Source organism: Marmota flaviventris, chromosome 17, assembly GCF_047511675.1.
Source record: "Marmota flaviventris isolate mMarFla1 chromosome 17, mMarFla1.hap1, whole genome shotgun sequence".
NCBI classification, from domain to species: Eukaryota; Metazoa; Chordata; class Mammalia; order Rodentia; family Sciuridae; genus Marmota; species Marmota flaviventris.
Window position 1 is genome coordinate 64,456,087 of NC_092514.1, and position 23,257 is coordinate 64,479,343.

Genomic DNA, 23,257 nt, shown 5'->3' on the forward strand with positions numbered 1-23,257 from the left:
GACCTGTCATTTTTCTCTGGCAGCCTTTAAAAATTATATCCTTATTCCATGTTTGGCGTTTTCATAATAATGTGGCTTGGTGTGAGTCTGTTGTAATTTTGTATATTTGGGGGTCTGTAAGCCTCCTGTATGTGACTTTCCATTTCATTCTTAAAGTTTGGGAAATTTTCAGATATTATTTCATTTAAAAGATTGTACATTCCTTTTGTTTATATTTCCGAGTCTTCATCTAGCCTGATAAATCTTATATTTGGTCTTTTCATGTTATCCCATATTTCTTAGATGTTCTTTTTTAAAAAAAATATTTATTTTTTAGGTGTAGATGGACATAACACAATGCCTTTATTTTTATGTGGTGCTGAGGATTGAACCCGGGTCGCTTCCGTGCTAGGCGAGCGCTCTACTGCTGAGCCACAATCCCAGCCCTTCTTAGATGTTCTGTTCATGATCTGTTAACATCTTTTCTCCATGGCCAACTTTATTTTCAACATTAGATGTTTTGTCTTTGTTGCCTGAAACTCTGTCTTCCAAGTGGTCTCGTCTGCTGGTGATGCTTTTCATTGAATTTTTAATTTAGTTTATTGATTCCTTCATTTCAAGGATTTTCAGAGTCTCTATCTCTTTACTGAAGTGATCTCACTTCCTATATTTTCTGATTTAACTTCTTACATCATCCTTTATCTCAAAGATCAGTTTAACTATGAACATTCTAAATGTCTCCTCTGACATTTCTTCCAATATGATATTGATGGATTTTGTAATTAAAGTATTTTTGTTTGGGGGTGATTTGTTCCCTTGCTTTTTCATGTTGTTTATGTGTCTACCCATTTAACACTATGGATCTGAGGCAGTAGATTTCCCTGTGTACTTACAGTGTCCCTGAAGGCTTTGAGTACCTCACTGTTTAGAGGGAGACAAATAATAACAACATCCAATAGTATACAGCATTAAACCAAATAGCTCCTGCTGTGACATCTACAATGTTAATTGTCACAATAAACATAAATGATGTGGTCAATTATTGCCCACATTAGGTTTGCAAAAGGGTCTATAATTTCAAATGGTGGACAGGGAGAGAACAGAAATGATGTAGGATGTGATGATTATGGAAAAGAAAAAGAGAAAATAGAAGTAAAAAAATTAAAGGAAGAGTGAAAGAGAGAACAATCCAGATTGGCTGTTAGCAGTAGAAAAGAGAGTTGAGGGAAACAGATGAGAGAAAATATATATGAAATAAAAATTTAAAAAAATAAATATTGAAATAAAAGAATACAAAACAAAACCAAAATATACTAATTAAATATCCTAGTCCTCAAAATAATAATCCATGAAAAATAACTGATTTCAAATAATGCTGGAAAAAAAAAAAAGAAACAAATAGGAGTATGTATAAGTGTCCACGAAGCATTCAAGTCACAAAAGGACAAAAAAAAAAAAAAAAAAAAATTAAAAAATTTTTAAATTAAAAAAAAATCCTCCATGTTTAATTTAAACAATTAAAGAATTGTTTCTGTTGGAGTTCAAAAGATCCTTCTCAGCAGTGTTAGGTGGGGTTAGGAGCGTGAGAGGAAATCCCAGAGGCAGAGCTCCTGGGGGTGGGGTTTAGGCTTATGTAGGCTCCAGATTCTTTCTTGAATGGCAACTGGCCTGGACATTTTAAATCAGCACCCTCTAGGGCCCAGGAGTTGCCAGTCCACAATCTCCCCTGGGTTCCACTCAGGCACTAGAGGAGCCAATACTTAGTCTACTCTGTCACCCACGGACCCTGTGTTTTTTTGGTCTCTCAGGTACAGTCTCCAAACTCAGCCTCTCCCACCCCAACTCTATAGTTTTTTGCGGGGCTACTGGGGATTGAATTCAGGGGCACTGAGCCATGTCCCAGCCTTAATTTGTATTTTTATTTACAGACAGCTTCTCACTGAGTTGCTTAGCACCTTGCTGTTGCCAAGGCTGGCTTTGAACTCACAATCCTCCTGTCTCGGCCTCCAGAGCTGCTGGGATTTCAGGTGTGCACTTTGACGGGTGTACCTGTCTCCACTCTTTTGAAATCTGGGCCAGACTTGTCTCTCCCAGCAGGTCTGGGGGGGGGGGGATGGGTGGGTTCCCACGACCTGAATTCCCCGGTGTAAATCCCTCTCCATGTTTGATTTTCCCCTGGTCACTTAGGCACACTCCATGTCATGCAGTGTGGGTTTGCCAGGCCTGAATATTGGGCCAAGCTGAGGTTTTCCAGTTTTCGGTTCCCCAGCTGCTGGCCACCTCACCCCAGCTGCAACACGGTTCCTTCTCTGTGCTCCAGCAGCCAGGAGAGATGTACCCTCCTCCCTGCACAAGGATATCGTGTGGCATGACTTTCCATTTAGTCATGCAACGTCTTTGATCTCTGATCTACATGCACCCAGACACACCTCAAACCTCCTAGTATGTGGATTCCTTTAATCCCCTTACCCCTCCACTTTGCCCGTGGGAGGGACCCTCTGGCAGGCACCCCTGATGGCCGAGGCACTGGTGCTGGTGCTGGGGATCTGTTCTTATTGTATTCTATCCACCCTCCTGAATCCCTGATCTGCTTTGAATGTCCAGAATTCATTCCCAGTAAAGTTCCTCCCCCATTTTTCCTTCACCCACCATGCCAAGGAGCTGCCTATCTGCTTTCTTGGTTTTACACCACAGAGCAGACAGGCCTCCTCCATTCCGCCGTCTTGAAACTCAGTGGAAGTGTTGGCAGGAGCTATTGAAGAGCAGGACTCACTTAACCCACCTATTTCTAAAGGGATTTCTCTATGGTACTGTTTATGTTTTGTTGCTGTGGTTTTCTGTCTCCGTTTCCCACTAAAAGCTATCTTCTTTGGCAGCCTACTAGAAACTGTCCCCACCCACTTATTGGAATGTCGATTTGGGATGAAGATGGGAAAACACCATGAGTAATAAATACTGACTTCAAGTGGAGATCTTTCGATATTGTAAAAATTCTGTATCTCAGAGTAACATTCAAGCCATAGCAATAAATGTCCATATTCCAGTGTGTCCTCTAAGTTCCCAAGTAAGCTTCTAAAACATAATACTTGTTTCCTGCATGATTATAATACTTCCAAAATATTATGAGAAAAATAAGGCTTTAATTTGAAAACAAATGTTAATATTAAAAAAAAAAAAAGTAGAAGCAGGCATTGTATCACATGTCTGTAATTCCATCCACTCTGGAGGCTGAGGCCAGAGGATTGTAAGTCTGAGGTCAGCCTCAGCAACTTAGCAAGACCCTGCCTCAAAATAAAATAAAAAGGACTGGGGATGTAGTTCAGTAGTAGAGTACCCCTGACTCAATCCCCAGCAAAGAAAGGAAAGAAGGAAGGAAGGAAGAAGAAGCGGGTGGATAAAGAAGCATAAAATCTATATGCCGCAACTCAAAACATGCACAAGAATGATTTCTAAATAGATAATTATCTGAATGTACAAATGAAGCCATAAAAGTTTTAGAAGAAAACATGAAAGAACTCCTAATTAGCTTGGGTTGTTGGAGGCTGGTTTAAGTATAAGTTAAAATCCAGAAACCATAAAATTTAAAAATTGATAAATTATACAAAACTAGAAAAACAAATATTTGCAACTCACATCATAGACAAAGAACTGACCTCCCTAAAGGGTAAAGAACTCTCAGGAATTAAAAAGATCAGTAGAACAATAAAGAAATGGGCAAAGGATTTGAGTAGTTTCCACAAGATAGGAAAAAGTATCTGAAATTATAAAAAGACAAAAAGAGACAGCATGTCTGCCCAGGGGTTACCTGTTTAAGGGTATAAACTGCTTATGTTCATATAGGAATACATGACCAGTGTAACTCCACGTTACGTACAGCCACAAAACTAGGAAGTTATACTCCATGTATATATGGTACACCAAAATACATTCTACTGTCATGTGTAACTAAAAAGAGAAAAAAAAATTAATTTAAAAAGGGTATAAACTTTTGTTTGACTTGCATTTACTATAGATCAGGACATTTTCCAGGCAGAGGTGTAAACTCTTTTTTGTGTGGGGGAGGATAGTTACTGAGGATTGAACCCAAGGGCGCTTTGCCACTGAAACACATCCCCAACCCTTTTTTTTTTTTTTTTTTTTTTTGAGACAGTGTCTTACTAGGTGCCTGAGGCTGTCCTCAAACTTGCAATCCTCCTGCCTCAGCCTCCTAATTTGTTGGGATTATAGGTAGGCACCACCATACCTAGAAGTAAGCGTAAACATTAAATGTGTGTCAGGGTGGTAGAAACTGGGCACCCAGGGAATTTTCATTGTTAACCTTTCTGCACTCTTGTTTTTTAGATGAAACTGCACTATTATTTAAATTTTTCATTAAGTTAAAATCTTTTGTCCAATTTTTAATTAAGTGAGTTTTTTTTTCCTTAGTATCACATTTTTAGATATAGTTTTCTAGTTTTTAAATTATTTATTTATTGTTTACGGTTCTGGGAATTGAACCCTGGCCTCTCACATGCTATCCCAGTTTTCCCCACCCCTTTTTATTTGCTTTTGAGGCAGAATCTCACTAAACCCAGGCTGGTCTCGAACTTGCCATCCTCCTGCCTCAGAATCCTGAATCGCAGGGATCACAGGCATAAGACATCGTACCCGGCTTGATCCCTCCTTTTCTGAGCAGCTGGGGGTGGGGTGAGGCGAGAGAGGGAGGGTGGGCTGACAGGTAACAGATGAACTGCTGGTCCAGGTGAGGCAAGCCTCCATCTATTTCAAGAAGGTGGTGATTAGAAATAAGACACACAGGCTTCCCTCAGCCCATGGCCGCGGATCTGATTAACTTCTGAGAGATGAAGAGCAGGACTCATCCCCTGTCCACGGGGTTTGGGACACACCCCAACCAATGAGCATGCCAGTCAGAAGCCTGAGGTTCCAGTCTCTGCGGTTTGACAGCCGAAGTGTCTTGGGGCTCACGCTCCTTGACTATCAAGTAGGAATAACACCCCCGCCTACCCACTGCTGGGTTCCTTAGGAAAGTCCCAACAAGGGTGAGCATCTGGACGCGCATTTAACCTTAAATTGGAAACCACAAAAGTGAAAGGTCACATTGCTCTCAGTGTCCCACAGAAGACAGAGAAGTGGGAGCCTTGATGGGCAGGCAGCACGGAGCACTGCAGATTCCCCAGCAGGGACAGTGAGAGAGCACGGGTGCTGGAAGACAGGGCTGGGGCCCAAGAGAAGGCAAAGAGGAGGACGTCTATGCCTAGTAGGACATGTCCATAACTAGAATCTGCTGACCCCCGAGGCAGGTGTTCAGACTGTGGGACGGTGTCATCATCTGTCCTAGATGCTCGGAGCCGGGAGCGACCCAATTCACTTTCCTCGGCAGCAGTTAGAAGGGGGTGAGCAATCTGCATCTAACAGCCTCCTGACTCCATTGGAAAAGCTCTTTCAATATTGTTTTCATCATGATTTTTCCTTTTATTTTCACAACAATAGGAATATGATAACGATAAAAATGAAAACAAGGGTAATAATAATAGTTGGTGGTCTGGTTTGGGCCCCAGCCTGCCCCATCTGAAGGGCTGCTCCTAGGCCGGGATGGTGAGGCACACCTGTACGTGGTCCCAGATACTCTGGAGACCGAGGCAGGACGATCGCCCGAGCTCTGAGCCTGAGACCAGCCTGGGCAGGGTGGTGAGACCCTATCCAAAAAAAAAAAAACCTTCTCATGTAACTCTAGCATTTTAGTGCCCTCAAGGGGGAGGACGCAATGTTTTCTTTGAGTCCAGCGTTCAGAGCCCCAGTCTGGCCCCTCATAAAGGGAGGTTAAGCAGAAAGGAGGCAGGCTGGACATACTAGAGGGGTTCACACTGTCCTTCCCTGCTGGAGGGCTCTCCAGGAACAGGGAACAGGACTGTACTGTGACTCATGGCCACAGGCATTTGGGTCTTTGTAGGCCGGCTCCTCCATAAAGTGAACAGGGCTGAGTCTGTGGCTCCGTGGTACAGCACTCGCCTGGCCCATGTAAGTGATGGGTTGGATCCTCAGCACCACACACACAAAAACAAAAACAAAGTGTGTGTGTGTGTGTGTGTTTCCCATGGGCCCCTTAAAGTTTTATGGGCCTAGAAACGTGCAAATATGCCTCCTGGCCTAATGGAGAAGCTGGCCCTCAAGGCTGATCTGCCACCCAACAGCCCCAGGGGCCAAAGACCTGTTCTCTTCTAACCTGAGTGGCCCAGGTGTTGACCTAGGAAAAGAAAAGCTTCACCATGTTCCAGGCACTGAAGCAAAAACAGGCATTTGTGCAGTCTGTTCTCAAAATTAACAAGCAACAATTTGATAAAAAAGGACACACTGGAGTTCATTAAATTTTTTTTTTTAAATATTGTGTCGCAAAGGTCACCATCAGGGAAGTGAGAGAATGGGGGAAAATATTTTGAAGTCTTATATTTGATAAGGGCCCAGGATCCAGAATATAGAAAAAGAATCTTACAATTCAATAACAAAAGGATAACTATTTTTAAAAATGGGCAAAGGATTAGAATAGGCATTTTTCCAAAGAAAATACACAAATGCCTGACAAGCATGTGAGTAGCTGACTCCACATTATTCGTCACTGGGGAAATGCAGATCAAAACCACAGTCAAATACCGGTTCACAGGCAGGAGGATGGCTCTAGAAGAAAAGCAGATGGTGAACTGGGAACATAGAGCGCCTCCTAGCACACACAGGTCCTGGGTTGGATACCTCGCGCCATAAACAAAAAACAAGCGTTGGCGAGGATGTGGAGAAACAGATGCCGTACACGGCTGGTGGGATTATGAAAGTCATTTCCAAAGCCACTTTGGAAAGTGGTCTGGAAGTTCCTCAAAAGGTTAAAAATAGAGTTACCATATGACCCTACAGCAATTCCACTCTTAGGCAATCAATGTCTGTTGAGAGCCACAGCCCAGTCAGAAGGAAGCCTGGCATATTGCCAGAGGGAATGGTTGAAAGGTGAACCATTGAGATGATGATTTGAGTTAAGCTGTATATAATTGCTGTGATGCTGGATTGATTGAGTTGTATATGGACCCTGCTCTGGGAATCTGCCTCGGCCGCCCTCTACTTTGGAGTTCCCGAGCAGTTCTCGGGAGGGGTTGGGGAGATTGGGCGAGCCAGCCGGTGGAAGGGGTGTGTTCCCGAGTAGTGTGTGTGCAGTGCCGGTGAGAGTTGGGGAATAAAGAGTTGCTGTTTGAACCTACAAGGCTTTGTGGCGGCTCGGTTATTTGTGCCCAGCCAGACTGCGGCAAATGTCCACATAGAAACTTGGACACCGATGTCTACAGCAGCATCATTCACAGTAGCCAAACAGAAACAAGCCAGATATCCATCAACTGATCAATGGGTAACAAGATGTGTATGTCTATACTACGAGATATCATCCGACAATAGAAAGTGAGGTGCCAACACATGCTACGAATGTGGGAATGTGGGTGATCTTGAAAGCACTATGCTAAGTGAAAAAAGTTTATCATGAAAAAAAAAAAAAAAGCTACATCTTTTCCGATTCCATTTACATGAAACGTCCAGAAGAAGCAAAAGTAGATTTGTGGATGCCTTAGGCTGGGGCTTTTGGCATGACGGCTAAACACTGGTATCTTGTGGGGGTAATGGGAAAGGTTCTAAAACTGATTACGGTGCTGGTTTCACCACCCTGTAAAGATACTAAAAACCGTTGCCTTTTACACTTTAGGTGAATGGTGTGGTCTAATGAAATAGATCTCAGTACAGCTGCTATTTAAACAGTCTCAGGAGGGAGGCTTCCCTCAGCTTCCTGTGGCCCCGTAGCCACTTTCCATAAAAGAACTGCAACTTATTCTCTCATAGTTCTGGATCCAAAATGAGGATGAATAGACCGAAATCAAGGTGCCCATGGGGCCGCACTCCCTCCGGAGGTGCTAGGAGATAACCCGTTCCCTGCCTTTCCTGGTTTCTGGTGGCTGCCGGCGTTCCTTGGCTTGTGGCTTCATCGCTCCCATCTTCAAGGTCAGCATCTTTGAATCTCTGTTTGTCTTTGCCTCGTCTTCTCCGGCTGGCTGTCAAATCTCCCTTTGCCTCTTTCTTTATAAGGATCCCTGCGATTGCAACTAAGGCCCTTCCAGCTGATCCAGGATAACCTCCCTATGTCAAGATCTTTAACTTCGTACATCTGCCAACACCTTTCTTGCACACACTACAGACTGGATGTTTACACCTCCCCAAAACTCAGACGTTGAAATCTAATCACCAAAGTGATGGTATTTGGAGGTGAGTCCTTTGGGAGTGAGTAGGTCATGTGGGAGTAACTAGCCATGGGTGGGATTAGTGCCCAACCATAAAAGGGACCCCCCCCAAAACTCCCCAGCCCCTACCATCATGTAAGCACACAGAATAAAAGACAGCCAGAAGGTCAAGTATCAACCAGGTGCTCATAGGCACGTCCGCCTGCCTAGGTCTGTCTGGCTTGCTCTGAGGAGCTGACCTCATACAGCAGCTTCCCTGGGCAGAAGATGCAGACCCAGTTCCTGACCTGACACACACACATAAATCAGGAGACCAGGGCCAGCTTCTCAGGCAGGGGACCCACACAGTCACACAGGCCCTGTGCTCAGAAGCCTTACGCTAGATTCACAAATTATATTTGGTCCCACCCTGTGACTTTGGACAAAGGAACAGATGGGAAGGCAACTGGAAAGACTGCCCCTGTAACTGGCCTCCCCTCAGCCTGGAAAGTGCCAGCTCCCTGACCCAGCCCCTCTGCAGTCAAGGTCATGCCGTCCCCTCTGCTTGGAAAGCTCTTCCTAAACCCCATGTTTTAACTCCTTCTCTCCAGGCCCAGCTCAGAGGAGACTCTTGACCAGACCTGACCTTCTACTGTACCCTTCTTAGCTCTCTATTTTTGTGTGACTCTCAGTGCCTGGGACTGGGATGGGCCTGCCGGGCTCAGGGCTGTGCCCCTGTCATCTGCATAACACCCAGGATAGAGCAGGCTCTTGAGAAATCCTTCTTAAATGGGTGAATAAGCTAAAAAGCACAGCCTGGACATAAAAGGTCACCATGAACCATTTACACAACAGCCGCCCTGCAAGGCCACACTGTCAGACAGGCTGCGACGGCTGGCCTCGGCACTGAGCTAGGGCTCCTTGGGACAGAGAAAAAGCCAGTGTTAGCCACTAACCTTGTGTAGCAGGATTCAGCCCTGAAGGGAGGGCAAGCCTGAGGCCAGCGGAGATGACCAGGACCTGAGGAGCCCCCAAAAGAGAAGGCAGAAGTGAGGGTTTGGAGGTTTGGGGTGCTGAATCCCTCCAGGGGCCTGAATAGGCAGCAGCAGCAGCCAGCAGCACACACAGCTGGCCCCTGCCTGTCCCCGCTCTTAGGAGAGAGGTGATACAGGCTAGTGGCAAGCCAGGCCAGGCCAGGGCTGCTTGGGAGGCCTCTGACCGTCACTCTGACCTATCTTGGATGTGCTTGGACTGCTGGATTTGGCAAATGAGAATACCTGATGCGCAGTAGCACTTGATTTTTCAGATAAACATCAAGTAATTATTATTTATTTAAGTATAAGCATATCCCACAACTTGCATGGGACATTCTAAAAAGAAAAAAAAAAGATCTGTTGTTTATCTAGAACTCAAATGTAACTGAGCATTCTTTATTTATCTGACAACCCTCTCAGGACCACCTCGTGCAGGATCCTGGGCTCTTGTTGGGGAAGGGGCTGAACAGTCTGATTCCAGATTTTTTTTTTTTTCTTTCAAGTCAGGTGACCAAGAGGAAAGGGCACAGATCAGAGGGAGCTGAACTGCTCTCCCAGGTCAATCAGGTCAGTGTCCCCCAGGGAGGGAGGAAGGTGGGTCTCTCCTGTGCCATGCTGGGTCCCTGGGGTAAGAGGCGAATACCTGGGCCTGCCCTCCAGGGCGCTGCTTGGTGGGCTGACCGGCCAGCAGGTCCCTCGGCGACACAGTGCCAGGTCCCGCTCCTCCTGGAAGGTAAAGAAAGCAAAAGCTCCATGTGAGAGGTGGCCTTCTCAGGATGCCCCTCCACTTCCCTCCTCTCTCTGCGGCGGAGACAAGGCGGTGCCTTTGCTGACCTTCTTGATGATTGATTCTAACCTCCCAGCTTGGCGTCATCCAAATCCGAAAGTTGCCAGAGTCCTCGTCCAAGTCGTTAATAAAATTACTCAATAGGAGAAGAATGCGAGAGAGGCCTGGGGCACCCTACCAGGGACTTGCCCAGACCTTCACCAGAAGCCTATCGCTACAAATGGCAACTGCTACAAATCTCCTTATTCTTCTAGCATTGACCCTGAACTTCTCCAGGAAGACTCTGGGACTCCTCATGGGATGCGTTATACATCTTGATAAAAATCCAACAATTCAGGGTATTGCAGGTCTGAAATCCCAGGAGCTTGGGAGGCTGAACAGAGGGATCATGAGTTCCAAGCCAGCCTCAGCAACAGCGAGGTGCTAAGCGACTCAATAAGACCCTGAATTTAAATACAAAAAAAAAAAAAAAATAGGGCTGGAATGTGGCTCAGTGGTCCAGTGCCCCTGAGTTCAATCCCTGGTAACCCTCCCCCACCAAAAAAATCCAAAAATCCTGGTGGGGACTTTATGTCCATTAGATGATGGTTATCCTTGCTGCTTCTACAGCAGTAGTGATAATAATTATCATCACTGGAATTTCTTTTTAATTTTTCGTCCTCATTCTACCTTCCCTCTCCTTTCTATCCAGGATAAATTGAATTTTGCTAAATAAAACAAGAGGAAGCCCTCATTGGTTTATTACAAGTTCCTAAAGAAATTTACCCCACCAGAAACAATTCTTACAGGGGGAAAAAAAAATGAGATCAGCAAAACTGACTTCAGATACAAACAGTGACTTTGGCTTAAAGAACAGGCAGTTTCCAGCTTATCATCCCGTTTTGATCCAGCAGTTTAAGTTGGCTGTTGAGCCCATGCTAAATGTACTCAAAAGCCATCTGACAAATGCTGATTACGGCCCCCAAGCCATTTATCCACGGTGAAGTCGGCAGTCAGGCCACAAATCTCTTCAGGCTCCCAGATTTGAACCCCTTTAATCCAGGGGCAGGCAGAGGTCTGGACAGCTTCCCTCCCCAGCAGGTGGGAGCCAGCAGCTGCCTGGGTGCAGGGGTTACTTTGAAGTCCAAAGTCTATAATTTTTTAAATATTTTTTTTTTTAGTTATACACGGACGCATTACCTTTATTTTTGTTTATTTACTTCCCGTGTGGTGCTGAGGATCAAACCCAGGGCCTCACACGTGGGAGGCCAGTGCTCTACCACCGAGCCACACCCCAGCGGCCCCAAAGTCTGTGATTTAAAGGCATTTATAATAGAGGCTAGTCCCCTTTTCTGGGGAACTTTGTAGCGGGAAGAGGGTTCCCTTCCCTTACAAGTCCCCATCAGTGCCTATGGACCCCCACCTCTTGAGAGGGTCAGAACCTTGCCTGGTAGCTCAGGGAAAGGGTGTGGCCCTTTCTCCAATGGTTTCTAAAGCCTGGATCGGCTGGGCTGCAGAATCTGTCCGTCTCCTACTTGTTTAAAAAAAATGGGGTGCTCGGGTTGTAGCTCTGTGGCAGAGCGCTCACCTAGCACGTGCAGGACACCATATAAAGATAAATAAACAAAAGGTATTGTGTGCCTCTGCAACTAAAAATATATATATATTTTTTTTTTAAAAAAAGGGATTGAGGATAAAGAGCAAAAAACACAGAATCTGAGATGGGACATGGACTGGTGGCTGACGTTTATGTCACCCTCTGTGTTTTACCGACTTCTACACATATGCTCTGGGAATTTAAGGGAGAAGGGACATTAAAATATTTAAAACAGTCCCCACCGGTGTGGTTCTCAGCCAGGACAGAGTCTCTGGATCGCAACAAGACATCTGCCCAGCACTGTCCTGGGTCCCCGTGGAGAATGGTAACAGAAGAGTGGGGAGATTCCATTTGCGGAGTAATTTTTTTGTTTTCTCTCTGTTTTTGCAGTGCTGAGAAAGGGACCCAGGGCCCTACGCATGGGAGGCTCTCCCGCTACACCATACCCGGCCCTCCGAGCGCAGTTCCATCAAAAGCATTTCGATCAAGGTCTCAAGCAGAGTGCCACAAGGCTCTGTCCTCTTTCCTCTCCTGGGGACATGTTGGTCGCTGGCTCAGATGAGAGCACGGGACTCCATGGCTGGCTGACACAGCCTCAGGACAAACACACAAGGGACCAAATGACAATGTCAGTCGTCAAAAACTAGCACCAGGAGCGGGAGAAATGGGCCCAACGACGACATGTGATAGAAAACGAGGGTCCCGGCTTAGTTCCTCAGAAACTGACCACATGATGTTGCTCAACAGCAGAAGGCATGGGAACACCGGTGACCTAGGAAGGGAGGTGGCCACCATCACGGTTGGTGGCATTTGTGGAAGTGTTCCCAAGAGGGGACAAGACCGTCCTGCTGTGTTTTGTTATTATTTCCTTGGTTTGGGGGACCGTGAGACCCAACAGCAGGCAGAAGCGTAGGGGAAATGTCGAGGAGGGGACCTTCACACCACACTGTGAGAGGAGCCTTCCACGGAGGTCAGAGGTTAAGACAGAAAAGGAAGATTGAGGGGCACCTGATCATCACCTTCAAATGCCTGCAATGCACCGAGAGGAAGGAGAACCCGACTTGTTTCTTCCCTCTGGGTAGGAAGCACAGGGAGGTCTATCCAGCCAGATGCTGACCAGGTTTCTAAAGGCAGCTGAGAGAGGGCTCCTCCGGATCCTCACTGCGCACCTGTCACTGCTACCAAGACGCAGGTTTGGGGCCAGTTCCTGAGGTCCCCAGAAGTCCCAGCGGCCACTCCTTTCACTAGAGGGTGGGGAGGGAATGTCTACCAAATCCCTTCTTATTGATGAAACGACTAAGGAAGCCAAAGCCTGTGAAGCCAGAGCCCTGGACCCAGCGGTGTCCCTGTGACTGCTGGGGAGACAGACAAAGGGACAGGAAGGGAGACTGCTGTCCCCTGTGGTGGCCATTTCAGAGGGGGTCTGAGGCCAGGATCACAGGTCAGGCCATAAAGGAGGTACCAGGGTTCCAAGTGACCTTCCAGACAACACTAAACAATGTCCACATCCTCCTGGGGGAACCTAAGCGGATCAGCTGGACTAACCACGGAGGGACAGAAAAGGCAGCCTCGGTCCCCAGCTGGCAGTACCCTCTGGGGTGACAGAATGACAGAGTCCAGGGATGCCCCCGAGAGAGCAGCAGGGCCTGGCTTCCTTGGGCTCCTCAGCAGTGGCCCGCGCTGACCCCGTCGGTGCCTGGGGTGCCCAGCAAAGCCAAAGAAACCCAGGGGACAGACCGGGAAGACCCACGCTCAGGGAGCCCCTTGCCCCTGCCCCGCCCTGCATTCTCTGAGGTGCTGATTTTGCTGGGTTGTCCTCGGTTTTTGTCGCGGTTGGGCTGGTGATGGAACCCAGGGCCTCACTCCCGCTAGGCCAGTGCTCTACCACCGAGCCGTGTCCCCAGCCCTAAGTCTGCGTTAAACAAATCCATTTCAACATCCCTGGTCGCAGATGCTCATTTATCAATCAATTGACTAAAAAATCAACCTTTCTATCTAATCATATAGATATGCTCTTCAACTCTCCCTTGAACCAATTAAACCCTCTCACTTTCTCCATCATTAAGTTCAATAATATATTTGACATAATTTCATTTTACATTTGTATGAGAGCTATGATTTTACTCTTAAAAATTATCATTTTTTTCCAGGCATGGTGGCACATGCTTGTAATCCCAGTGTCTCAGGAGGCTGAGACAGGAGGATCACAAGTTTGAGGCCAGCCTAGGCAACTCAGCAAGACCCTACCTCAAATAAAAAATAAAAAGGGCTCAGTAGTGCTGGTCACGGAGGCACACGGCTGTAATCCCAGCTGCTCGGGAGGCTGAGGCAGGAGGATCCCGAGTTCAAAGCCAGCCTCAGCAATGACGAGGCACTAAGCAACTCAGTGAGACCCTGTCCCGAAATAAAATACAAAATAGGGCTGGGGATGTGGCTCAGTGGTTGAGTGCCCCTGAGTTCAATCTCTGTTGCCAAAAAAAAAAAAAAAAAAAAAAAAGGCTCAGTAATCAAATGTCCTTGGATTAAATCCCCAGAACACCAGACAGACAGACAGACAGACACACACACACCTTATACAGGATTCTCCTATGGACCTTTGATTTCATTAATAATAGCTAGTATTTACTGAGTATTTAAGACACTTCTAATCGGTGGTCTTGTTTGATCCTATGAGTCAGATACTACCATTATCATTTTTCTTAAGTCAGAGAAATCAGACTCTCAGAGAGGTTAGTACACTTGTCCAGCTCCCCCAGCTAGTGGAAGTGGTGGAGTCAGTCAGTCAGACTCTTGGCTGCCCTGAGCCCTTAATTCCCCACACAGTGCTCTCAGGAGAGAAACATTTCAGAATGTCTTGAAATGCCCCACAGAGGAAAGTCGTCAGCCTAAAACAAAGACAGAGGAACTCAGAGTCTAAAAAGTCAAAAACACAAAATAGGAAATATTTATTCCCGAGGGTATTCTAGGATGCCATCCTTCAGTCTGCTCTATACAATTGTCTTCTGCTTCCTGTTTCTTTACAGCTGCGTTACCTGGCTTAACAGAATTAAAATAAATCAATACACATTAAAGAGGCAGCCAAGTTGGGGTTATGAGAATGTGCACAGGAAGTAGTGCTTCTAGACAGAAATGAGATTCATATGATTTAGGACCAAGCCTGGAGCCTGTGTAAACATTCGTAATATTGGCACCGTTGGAACCCATCTGGGTCTGCAGATGTACCACTCCCAGATGTCAAGAGCCTGCTTTAATTAGACTGTTTAAAAATGGACCCGTTGCCCAGAGAAATAAAAACACGCCCATATAAAGAACCTGCACATGAATGTTCACAGCAGATACATTTGCAATTCCAGATTTCCTGAAAAACTGGAATCTAGGTAGATGCTCTTCAGTGAATGACTAGATGCATGGCATTTTTGTGAAATATTACTCAGTAATGAAAAAGAACACACTGTGGATAAACACAAGAGCTTGGATGAAGCTGGCCTGTAAACTATGCAAGTTGGGAGGCTGAGGGAGGAGGATTGCAAGTTCAAGGCCAGCCCCAGCAACTTAGAGAAATCTAGCAAGATCCTGTCTCAAAATAACAAAAATAAAGGGCTGGAGATGTGGCTCCATGGTAAAGTCTCACTGGGTTAATTCCCAGTACAGAAAAGAAACGAAAAAAAGAATTTAGATGAATCTCCAGGGAATTATTCTGAGTGGAAAAAAAAAAAAAAAATATATATATATATATATATCTCCCCCAAAGTACAATTCTAACTATAAAATATTTTTTAAATAATTTAAATGGAAGACAAATGACAGGTTGAGCATCCATCATCTAAAAATACAAAATCTAAAATGCTCCAAAATTGGAAATATTTTGAGTGCCAACGTGATACCACAAGTGGAAAATTCCCCTCTGTGAAACTTTGTTTCTGCACAAAATCATTTGAAATGTTGTATTTAAAAAAATTGCCTTCCAGTTAGGTACATATGAAGCAAATGAATCTTGTTAGACTTGGGTCCTGTCTCTAGAATACCTCATTTATATCTGTACCATATTCCAATATCTGAAAGAAAAAAATTCAAAACACTTCTGTTCCCAAGCATTTTGGAGAAGGGATATTCAGCCTGCAGTGGTTCCAGAGGTTAAGGGTGGAGGTTGGGAAAGAAGTGGGGGTGTCACTCCACTGGGGCAAGAGGAGGCATCAGGTGGGGTTGGAACATTCAGTGTCTGCACTTTGGGGTTGGATACGGGAATTGACACAGATGCTGAGGCCTCACGGAACTCCACACCCGCTCACCTGCCCATGCCTAACCGTGGAGCCCTTCAGTGAGGTCTATGGGTCACTCCAACTGAATACCCTGGCTGGGATATTATATTGCAGTTAAACAAAATGTTACCACCGGGGGAAACTGGACAAAGTGTACAGCTCTCTGTATTATTTTCCACAAATGCATGCGAAGCTGCGAGATTATCTCAACAAAAGAATATGTATTTGAAAACAAGGGGGCCAGGTGCGGGGGTGTACACCTGTAATCCCAGTGACTCGGGAGGCTGAGACAGGAGGATCTCAAATTTGAAGCCAGCCTCAGCCACTTAACAAGACCCTCAGCAACTTAGTGAGACCCTGTCTTAAAATTAGAAAGTTAAAAAAGCGCTGGGGATGTAGCTCGGTGGTAAAGCACACCTGAGTTAGATCCCAGTACCAAAACGACAAAAATAAAATAAAAATGGCTGGGGATGTGGTTCTGTGGTAAAGTGCTCCTGGGTTCAATCCTGAGTTAGAAAACAAAACAGAACTTCAAAGGGGCTAGTTTCCGGTCCCAAGGAAAGCCAGTGCTGTTGGGATGGTCCCTCCAGGGGGTGTCCTCAGGGATCGGTGCCTTAGGGGACCCCACAGCCATCATCTCTGCAGTTCTCCTGAGGGTTCATGACAGTGAGACCCTTCAGACGGCAGAGCATTGTACAAAAGCCCCGGCTTCTGCAGGCCCCGGAGCACGCACAGCCACATCCTCCTGCATCAGGAGGACAAGCGAACTGGGCTGTCCCGGATCCCTCATTCTGTCACCATCTGCTTTCCCCCACGGTCAGCATTTTCTTGGTATTTGGGACTCAGACCACTCAAAAAGAAAACTCCACTTTTCACTTTGCTCCTTAGAATGTGTAAGACACGAGGAGTCTCCTCCAGGAGGGGAAGGAGCAGGCATGCTCCAAATCAAGGAAGCTCTAGCTACAAAGCAAGCAGGGCTGCGTCGTGCCCAGGAAGGGTCCTGGGTGCTCAAGGCAGAACGTTCTAGAAAGGAACTGAACTGTCTCGGCTCCTGGGTGAAATGTTTCCCTCAGGTCACAACAAGGCCAGTTTCACTGGAACCCACCCCCCCCCCCAGGCCATACAGCCTAGAGAGGGAGCCCTGGGTCATCTTACAGAGAAGGGCCTCCAGGCCCTGGCTGGCCATGGCTCTCTGGTGTGCCCGGCAAGGGGACCACCAGGCCTGGCACTGCCTTGGGACGTCCTGGCCAGGGAGACTCTGTCATCGTCTCCGGGACTCTCTTGCCTGTGTCCTCATAGGCATGTGGAACGCCAGGTCCAGGGGCTCTCTGACTCTGCCACTCAGGGGTGACCTGTGAGTTGGACCAGCCCCGGCAGGGACAGCTCTGAGCAGGCCTCCAGCTGACCACACCTGAATCTCCCCTACGTGCAGAAGTGACTGGCAGGACACAGGTGTGGCCTTCCCTGCGACCCCTCCTGTGTCCACATCCCCACTCCCTTGGCCCTGCACCAAGAGCAGAGGCCAGAACTCCAAAAACACCCTCCGCTTGGGCCTCACCAGCAAGTGGCCGGCCGTGGAGGGACCTCGCCCTCCCGGGAGCCTTTGCCCACACAAAGGGACTCTGCATTTCAGTTTTCTGCCACCAAACACAATGCTACCTGCCACCGCCTGTTGATCCATTTTTAAACCCCTGACTAGGAAGGCCTGGGAGGAAGGGGAAAGTGGGGCCCCAGGCCCAGGCCCCATTGTTCTCGGCCTGCGTTCCTCTGCCTCTCGGCTGACCCAGAAGTCCCCCGGACCCTGGGGAATCCACAGCCATTGTTTGTCCCAAGCCCGGGCTCTTCAGGTGTGAGCTGCAGCTCTTGGGCCACGTAGTTACTGTGACATTTCTGCAGCAGGAAAGAGGAAGGAACTTGTGGCGTGCTCAGCCATGGCATCAACACGGCCCCCGCCAGCCGGCCCAGAGGAAGAGGCTCGTTTCCATAGTGACAAGTCCCCAGGAAGGGAGCGGAGCAGGACAGCAGCCGCTGGATTTCTGCCCTCCCCTGGCTCCCCAAAGACCCATTCTCAAGGTGCTGCATTGGGGCTGGTTGGATGCTGGGCCACTGCGGGCTCCAGAGGCAGGCCAAGGGAGGGGGCGGGGCTGCCAGAGAGAACATGGGGGTCCCCAGCCCTCTTAAAAGCACACTTAATCTGGGTTACAGGTGCCCAAAGCAGCCTGCGCTACCCCGTCAGCACCTGGGTGGTCACGCACAGTCCCTAAAGTGCTGGGTGCATATCACCCACATGGCTCCTCATATCATCTCTTTGACAGCAGAAGAAACCAGGCTCATGAGGGAGATTTGTGCCAGAGACAACTCACCAAGTTAACAGAGGAGCTCTATGTCACTCCTGGAGGTCCTCAAAGCTCCTCTCAGCGACTCTTTCCCTTGCCAAAATCGGACTGTTTTCTGCAGAAAATATTCAAAGTTTTTCCTGAAATGTCATTTGTCCCAGTTCTCAGACCTCTGATCTTTGCCTATGCCGTTCCCTCTGCTTGAAATGCTGTTCCCTGATACTCTGGTCAGCAACTCTTTCTCCCCCAGGGGCTCAGATGCCTTGCCTTTGGGGCTCCCACAGAACTTGTGGCAACACAGAGTAGCAGTAAGAGAAAAGGCTCTCATAGGTCCAGAGTAGCTGTATGACCTGGGGAGACTTTACCCTTCCTGAACCTCAGTTTCCTCATAGGCAAGGTGCAGAGAATGACAGGTGCTTTGTCGTGTGTTTATGAGGATCAGATGTCAATACTCACAAAGTGCTTAGAAAACACTGGCACATAGTCAGTGCTCAATAAATGTTAATCCTTAAAGAATTAAATATATATATATATTCCTTTTTGGTACCAGGGATTGAACCCAGGGGTGCTTTACCACTGAGCCACATTCCCAGCCTGTTTTTATCATTTTTATTTTTTATTTTGACAGGACCCTGCTAAGCTGCTAAGGCTGGCTTTGAACTTGTGATCCTCCTACCTCAAACTCCCAAGCCACCAGGATTACCAGCGTGCACCCAGCTAAGAATTAACTTTCTTTCTTTCTTCCTTTTTTTTTTTTTAGTTCTCAGTGGACACAACATCTTTATTTTATTTTTATGTGGTGCTGAGGATCAAACCCAGCACCCCGCGCGCATGCCAGGCGAGTGCACCACCGCTTGAGCCACATCCCCAGCCCCAAGAATTAACTTTCTTAAAGCAGGTACCATCTCTCACAAGTATCCCTAGATCCTGAGTCTTCGGCCTTTGGTGGACGTTGAGCAAAGATGTGATTCTGTTTTCCAGCCACCAGGCACAGTGCTAGGCCCCTTGACCTGTAGGATCTCCCTCAGTTCACTCACCTCAAGACTAGCCCCAGGCCACCAAGGACAAACATTCTGTGGGCAAAGTATACAATGTGCTTGAATATCCCCTCTGTTGGTGGGATGTCCCCTCCCATTCTGCCCTGCCCCGGCTGGGCCCGGAAAGGGACCCCACTTGCAGTGCTAAGCCAAGAGACTCTCACCCTCACCACAACTGGGTGACCCGTGTGGTCTGCAAGCACCAGAAGATTCAAATAATCCACGTACCTGTGACCGGAGGCTGCTCTGATGGCAACACACAAGCCACGTTGGAAAGCCAGTCTGTTCTGTGGTTTCACTTGAAAAAATGAAACCAAACTCTTCATGCAGATACTTAGGCTTTAACTAAGTTATGTAACGGCCAGCTCCCTCCACTTAAAAATACAGCCTTCTCCAATCTATAGGGACAGGAGGCAAGGCAAACCAGGCACTGCCCGGGACTCAGGAGGGACGGGGATTGGTTGCCAGAGGGCGAGGGGGGACTTGCCTGGGTGACAGAAGTGTTCTATGACCGGACTGTGGTATTGTCTGCACATCTGTATACGTTTACAAAAGAGGGGGTTCCCGGGCCTAGTAAATAAAAGCACAGGACATTCAGTTTATTTGAAGTTCAGATAAACAGGGAATCATATTTTTAGTGTAAGTATGTCCCAGATATTGCAAGGGATATACTTATGCTTAAAAAAAAAATACATAAAACTTCTGCACATGGTGGATGTTGCAGTGATCTTTTATAAACCTAAGAATCCTGATTATTATCAGCCCAAAGTAAGCCCAGACTCCTGAAGCCACCTGGGAGTTCTCAGGGCAGTGACAGGCAGGAAGGCCAATGAGGGAGATTCCTCATGGGTCCCTGTGGGCCGGTGGCACACACAGAATAAAGTGGCAATGACAGTAAGTGGTCCACATGTTCCCTGGCTGGGTGCTGGGAGCTTGGCACAGCTACCCTAACTCCCACGGTGCCGCGGCTGGTCAGGGGTAGACGTGGGGTCCAAACCCCAGGGCCTCTGCTCGGTTCCGGTTCCTCCAGTTTTTGGATGGAGGTAAATTAGTCCAGCCAGGTTTGTCCTTGGTCTACTGGGAACTTTAATTCATCCATTTTTAAAGCTTTTTTGCTGTTATTGCTTTGGTTCTGGGGATGGAACCCAGAGTCTCACACGTGCTAAGCACACACCCTACTAGGAACGACACCCCCAGCCTTTAAATACAAAACAGAGGAATCAGTAACTACTTGGTCAATGCCATTTGGGAAAAAAGTCTTCCCAAATGAAGTAAAAATAATGGAGAGGATGTTGATGGTAAAAAGGTGGGAAACTCACCTGCTCAGAATTAAGGCCCAATTCCAAAAGAGGTGAGGGCATTTTTCACTTTAGATAATCAGGTTATCGGGGGTGATTTGTTTTATTTTGTTTTTGTTCTGGGGATTGAATCCAGGGTTGTCCTACCGTTGAACCACATCCCCGGCCCTTTTTATTTTTTATTTTGCAAAGTTGCCCAGGTTGGCCTTAACCTGAGAGCCTCCTGCCTCAGCCTCTCAAATCCCTGGGATTACAGGCGTGCACCACCGAGCCGGGCACAGGGTGGATTTTTATGACAGTGAAAGAGAGTAACTTGTTCCCAAGCACCACTCTTCTTCTTCTTTTTTTTTTTTTAAGAGAGAGAATTTTTTAATATTTATTTTTCAGTTTTCAGTGGACACAACATCTTTATTTTATTTTTATGTGGTGCTCAGGATCGAACCCAGCGCCCCGCGCATACTGCTTGAGCCACATCCTCAGCCCCACAAGCACCACTCTTTACAAACATGTTTTGATGGTATTTTTCGCCTAAAGATTAAATTCCTGGGCTGGGGCTGGGGCTCAGTGGTAGTGCACTCACCTAGCACCTGTGAGGCCCTGGGTTCGATCCTCAGCACCACATATAAATAAATAAAATAAACACATAAAAGAAAAAAGATTAAATTCCTTTTAAAAGCACCCCATTTCATTTGCTCGTATTAGCCTGAGAGAGTAATTTCTGAAGAGGGCGCTAACTTTTTTTTTTTTTCATTTTTCAAGTGACTCAAAAGAAAGAAAAACAATTAAAAAAAAAAAACAAAAAAAAAAAAACAAGACAATCTGGGCAGAAAGTAGACTGTGGTTCCTTCCCCAGCCCATGTGAAACTACAGGAACTTGACAATGGTGCCACCTAGTGGAAGATTAGAAGGTGGAAAAAAATCAACTCAATCAGCAGTGGCTTCTCCTAAACATCTGCTTTAGACACCCATGACTATTTTACTTCCAAGTTGTTATTTCTAATAGAGATATGCCATTGGTGGTAAAAGTGTATAAAATATGTAATTCATATATAGTATATATATGCAAATATATATATATAATGTGTTTTACCTTTATTTATTTATTTTGAAGTGGTGCTGAGGATCGAACCCAGTGCCTCACAAGTGCCCGGTAAGTGCTCCACCACTGAGCCACAGCCCCAACCCGACATAGTATATTTTTTTAAAAATTAAAAAAAAAAATTTTTTTTAGTTGTTGATGGACCCTTATTTATTTATTTATTTATTTATATGTGGTACTGAGGATTGAACCCAGTGCCTCACCCATGCTAGGCAAGAACACCAACCACTGAGCCACAACTTAAGCCCCGAAATAGTATATTTAACAGTGTAAAAAATACAATTTTCCCATTCCTTTCTGCAGACACGATACTCCATGCATACACAAATTAATATGTAAATATAAACACAAATACCGTGTGAATGTTTTCAGTGTGCTAAAGAAAAATTTCCACTGAGAATGGGCCCTGGTTCCCCTCTGTGGCCACAGGGAGGGGAGGAAGAATAGTGTGTTGGTCAGTTTTCCATCACTATGACAAATACCTGAGATAATCAGCCTATAAAGACAAAAGGGTTGGTCATTTTGGCTTAGTTCTAGAGGTTTCAGCCCATGTTCAGCTGACAAGATGTTTTGTGGTGGCACATCATGGAGGGAGTGTATGATGGAACCAAACCACTCACCTGTCTGTGGGGGTGAGAGAGGGGAAGAGGAAGAAATCGGGGCCCCACGGTGTTCTTCGAGGACAAAACTCCAGTGATTTAAGGACCTCCCATTTGGTCCTTAAAGTTCCCACCACCTTCCAATAGCACCAGGGTGGGGACCAACCTTCAACATGTGAGCTTTTGAGGGACACGTAAGATCCAAGCTCGAGCAAGGTGGTTTCTATTAGTCCACCCCCGGAGTGGCTGGGCACGGTGTGGGTGTCCTGGCTCTGCCTCCACCAGTCTATTCCTGTTTTTTTTTTATTTTTTGGTGGTGGTAGGGGGGAGGCTTACTGGGGATTGAACTCAGAGGGTCTCAACCACTGAGCCACATCCCCAGCCTTATTTTGTATTTTATTTGGAGACAAGGGCTCACTGAGTTGCCCACACTGGCCCCGAACTCCTGGATTCGCAGGATCCTCACACCTTAGGTGGCTGGAACTGCAGGCCCACGCCACTGCAGCCAGCTGGAACTTTTTGAAGTTGGTCATTGTTAATGTCCATCAGAGGTGCAGAACTGAAGACCGCGAACGGCATGGTTGGCGTGAAGAGAAGTCCTCCATTTTCTGAATCCTCCTGCCGCAGTCTGGCTGGGCACAAAATAACCGAGCCACCACAAAGCCTTGTAGGTTTAAACAGCAACTGTTTATTCCCGAACTCTCACCGGCACTCTACACACACTTCCCGGGAACACACTGCCTCCACCGGCTCCGCGCGCCAATTCTCTCAGAACCCCGCGAGAACTCAATGGGAACTCCAAAGTAGGGGGCCCCCCCCCCAGGCAGCAGGATCCGCCCTATTCCCAGCAGGATCCGCCCTAATCCCGGAGCAGGGTCACCTTTCAACCATTCCCTCTGGCAAAAATGCCAGGCGTCATTCTGACTAAACTGTGGCTCTCAACATCCTCCTGTTAGCCCATTTCAAGGACCTCACTGGAAAAGTTCAAGGCTGTTTCCTGTGCCAAATTGTCC

The 23,257-nt window shown here is 46.8% G+C and overlaps 1 protein-coding gene across 7 annotated transcripts in view; it reads right to left on the minus strand.

Annotated features, from left to right (window-relative positions):
- The window catches only part of Pecam1 (platelet and endothelial cell adhesion molecule 1), a 73,543-nt gene extending 53,888 nt beyond the window's left edge, over positions 1-19,655 (minus strand). Inside the window, exons 1-3 of one of the 7 annotated variants that reach the window (XM_027946287.2) lie at positions 19,477-19,651; positions 9,897-9,979; positions 9,176-9,239 (exon numbers count right to left, since the gene is read on the minus strand). In XM_027946287.2, coding sequence (XP_027802088.1) covers positions 9,176-9,239; positions 9,897-9,979; positions 19,477-19,574 — 245 coding nt within the window. In that variant the 5' untranslated portion in view covers positions 19,575-19,651. Of the gene's footprint in view, positions 1-9,175; positions 9,240-9,896; positions 9,980-18,238; positions 18,250-19,476 lie in introns of those variants that run through there. The other 6 variants (XM_027946285.2, XM_027946284.3, XM_071603922.1 and 3 more) reach the window with 6 other exon arrangements.
- Positions 19,656-23,257: the final 3,602 nt, after the last annotated feature.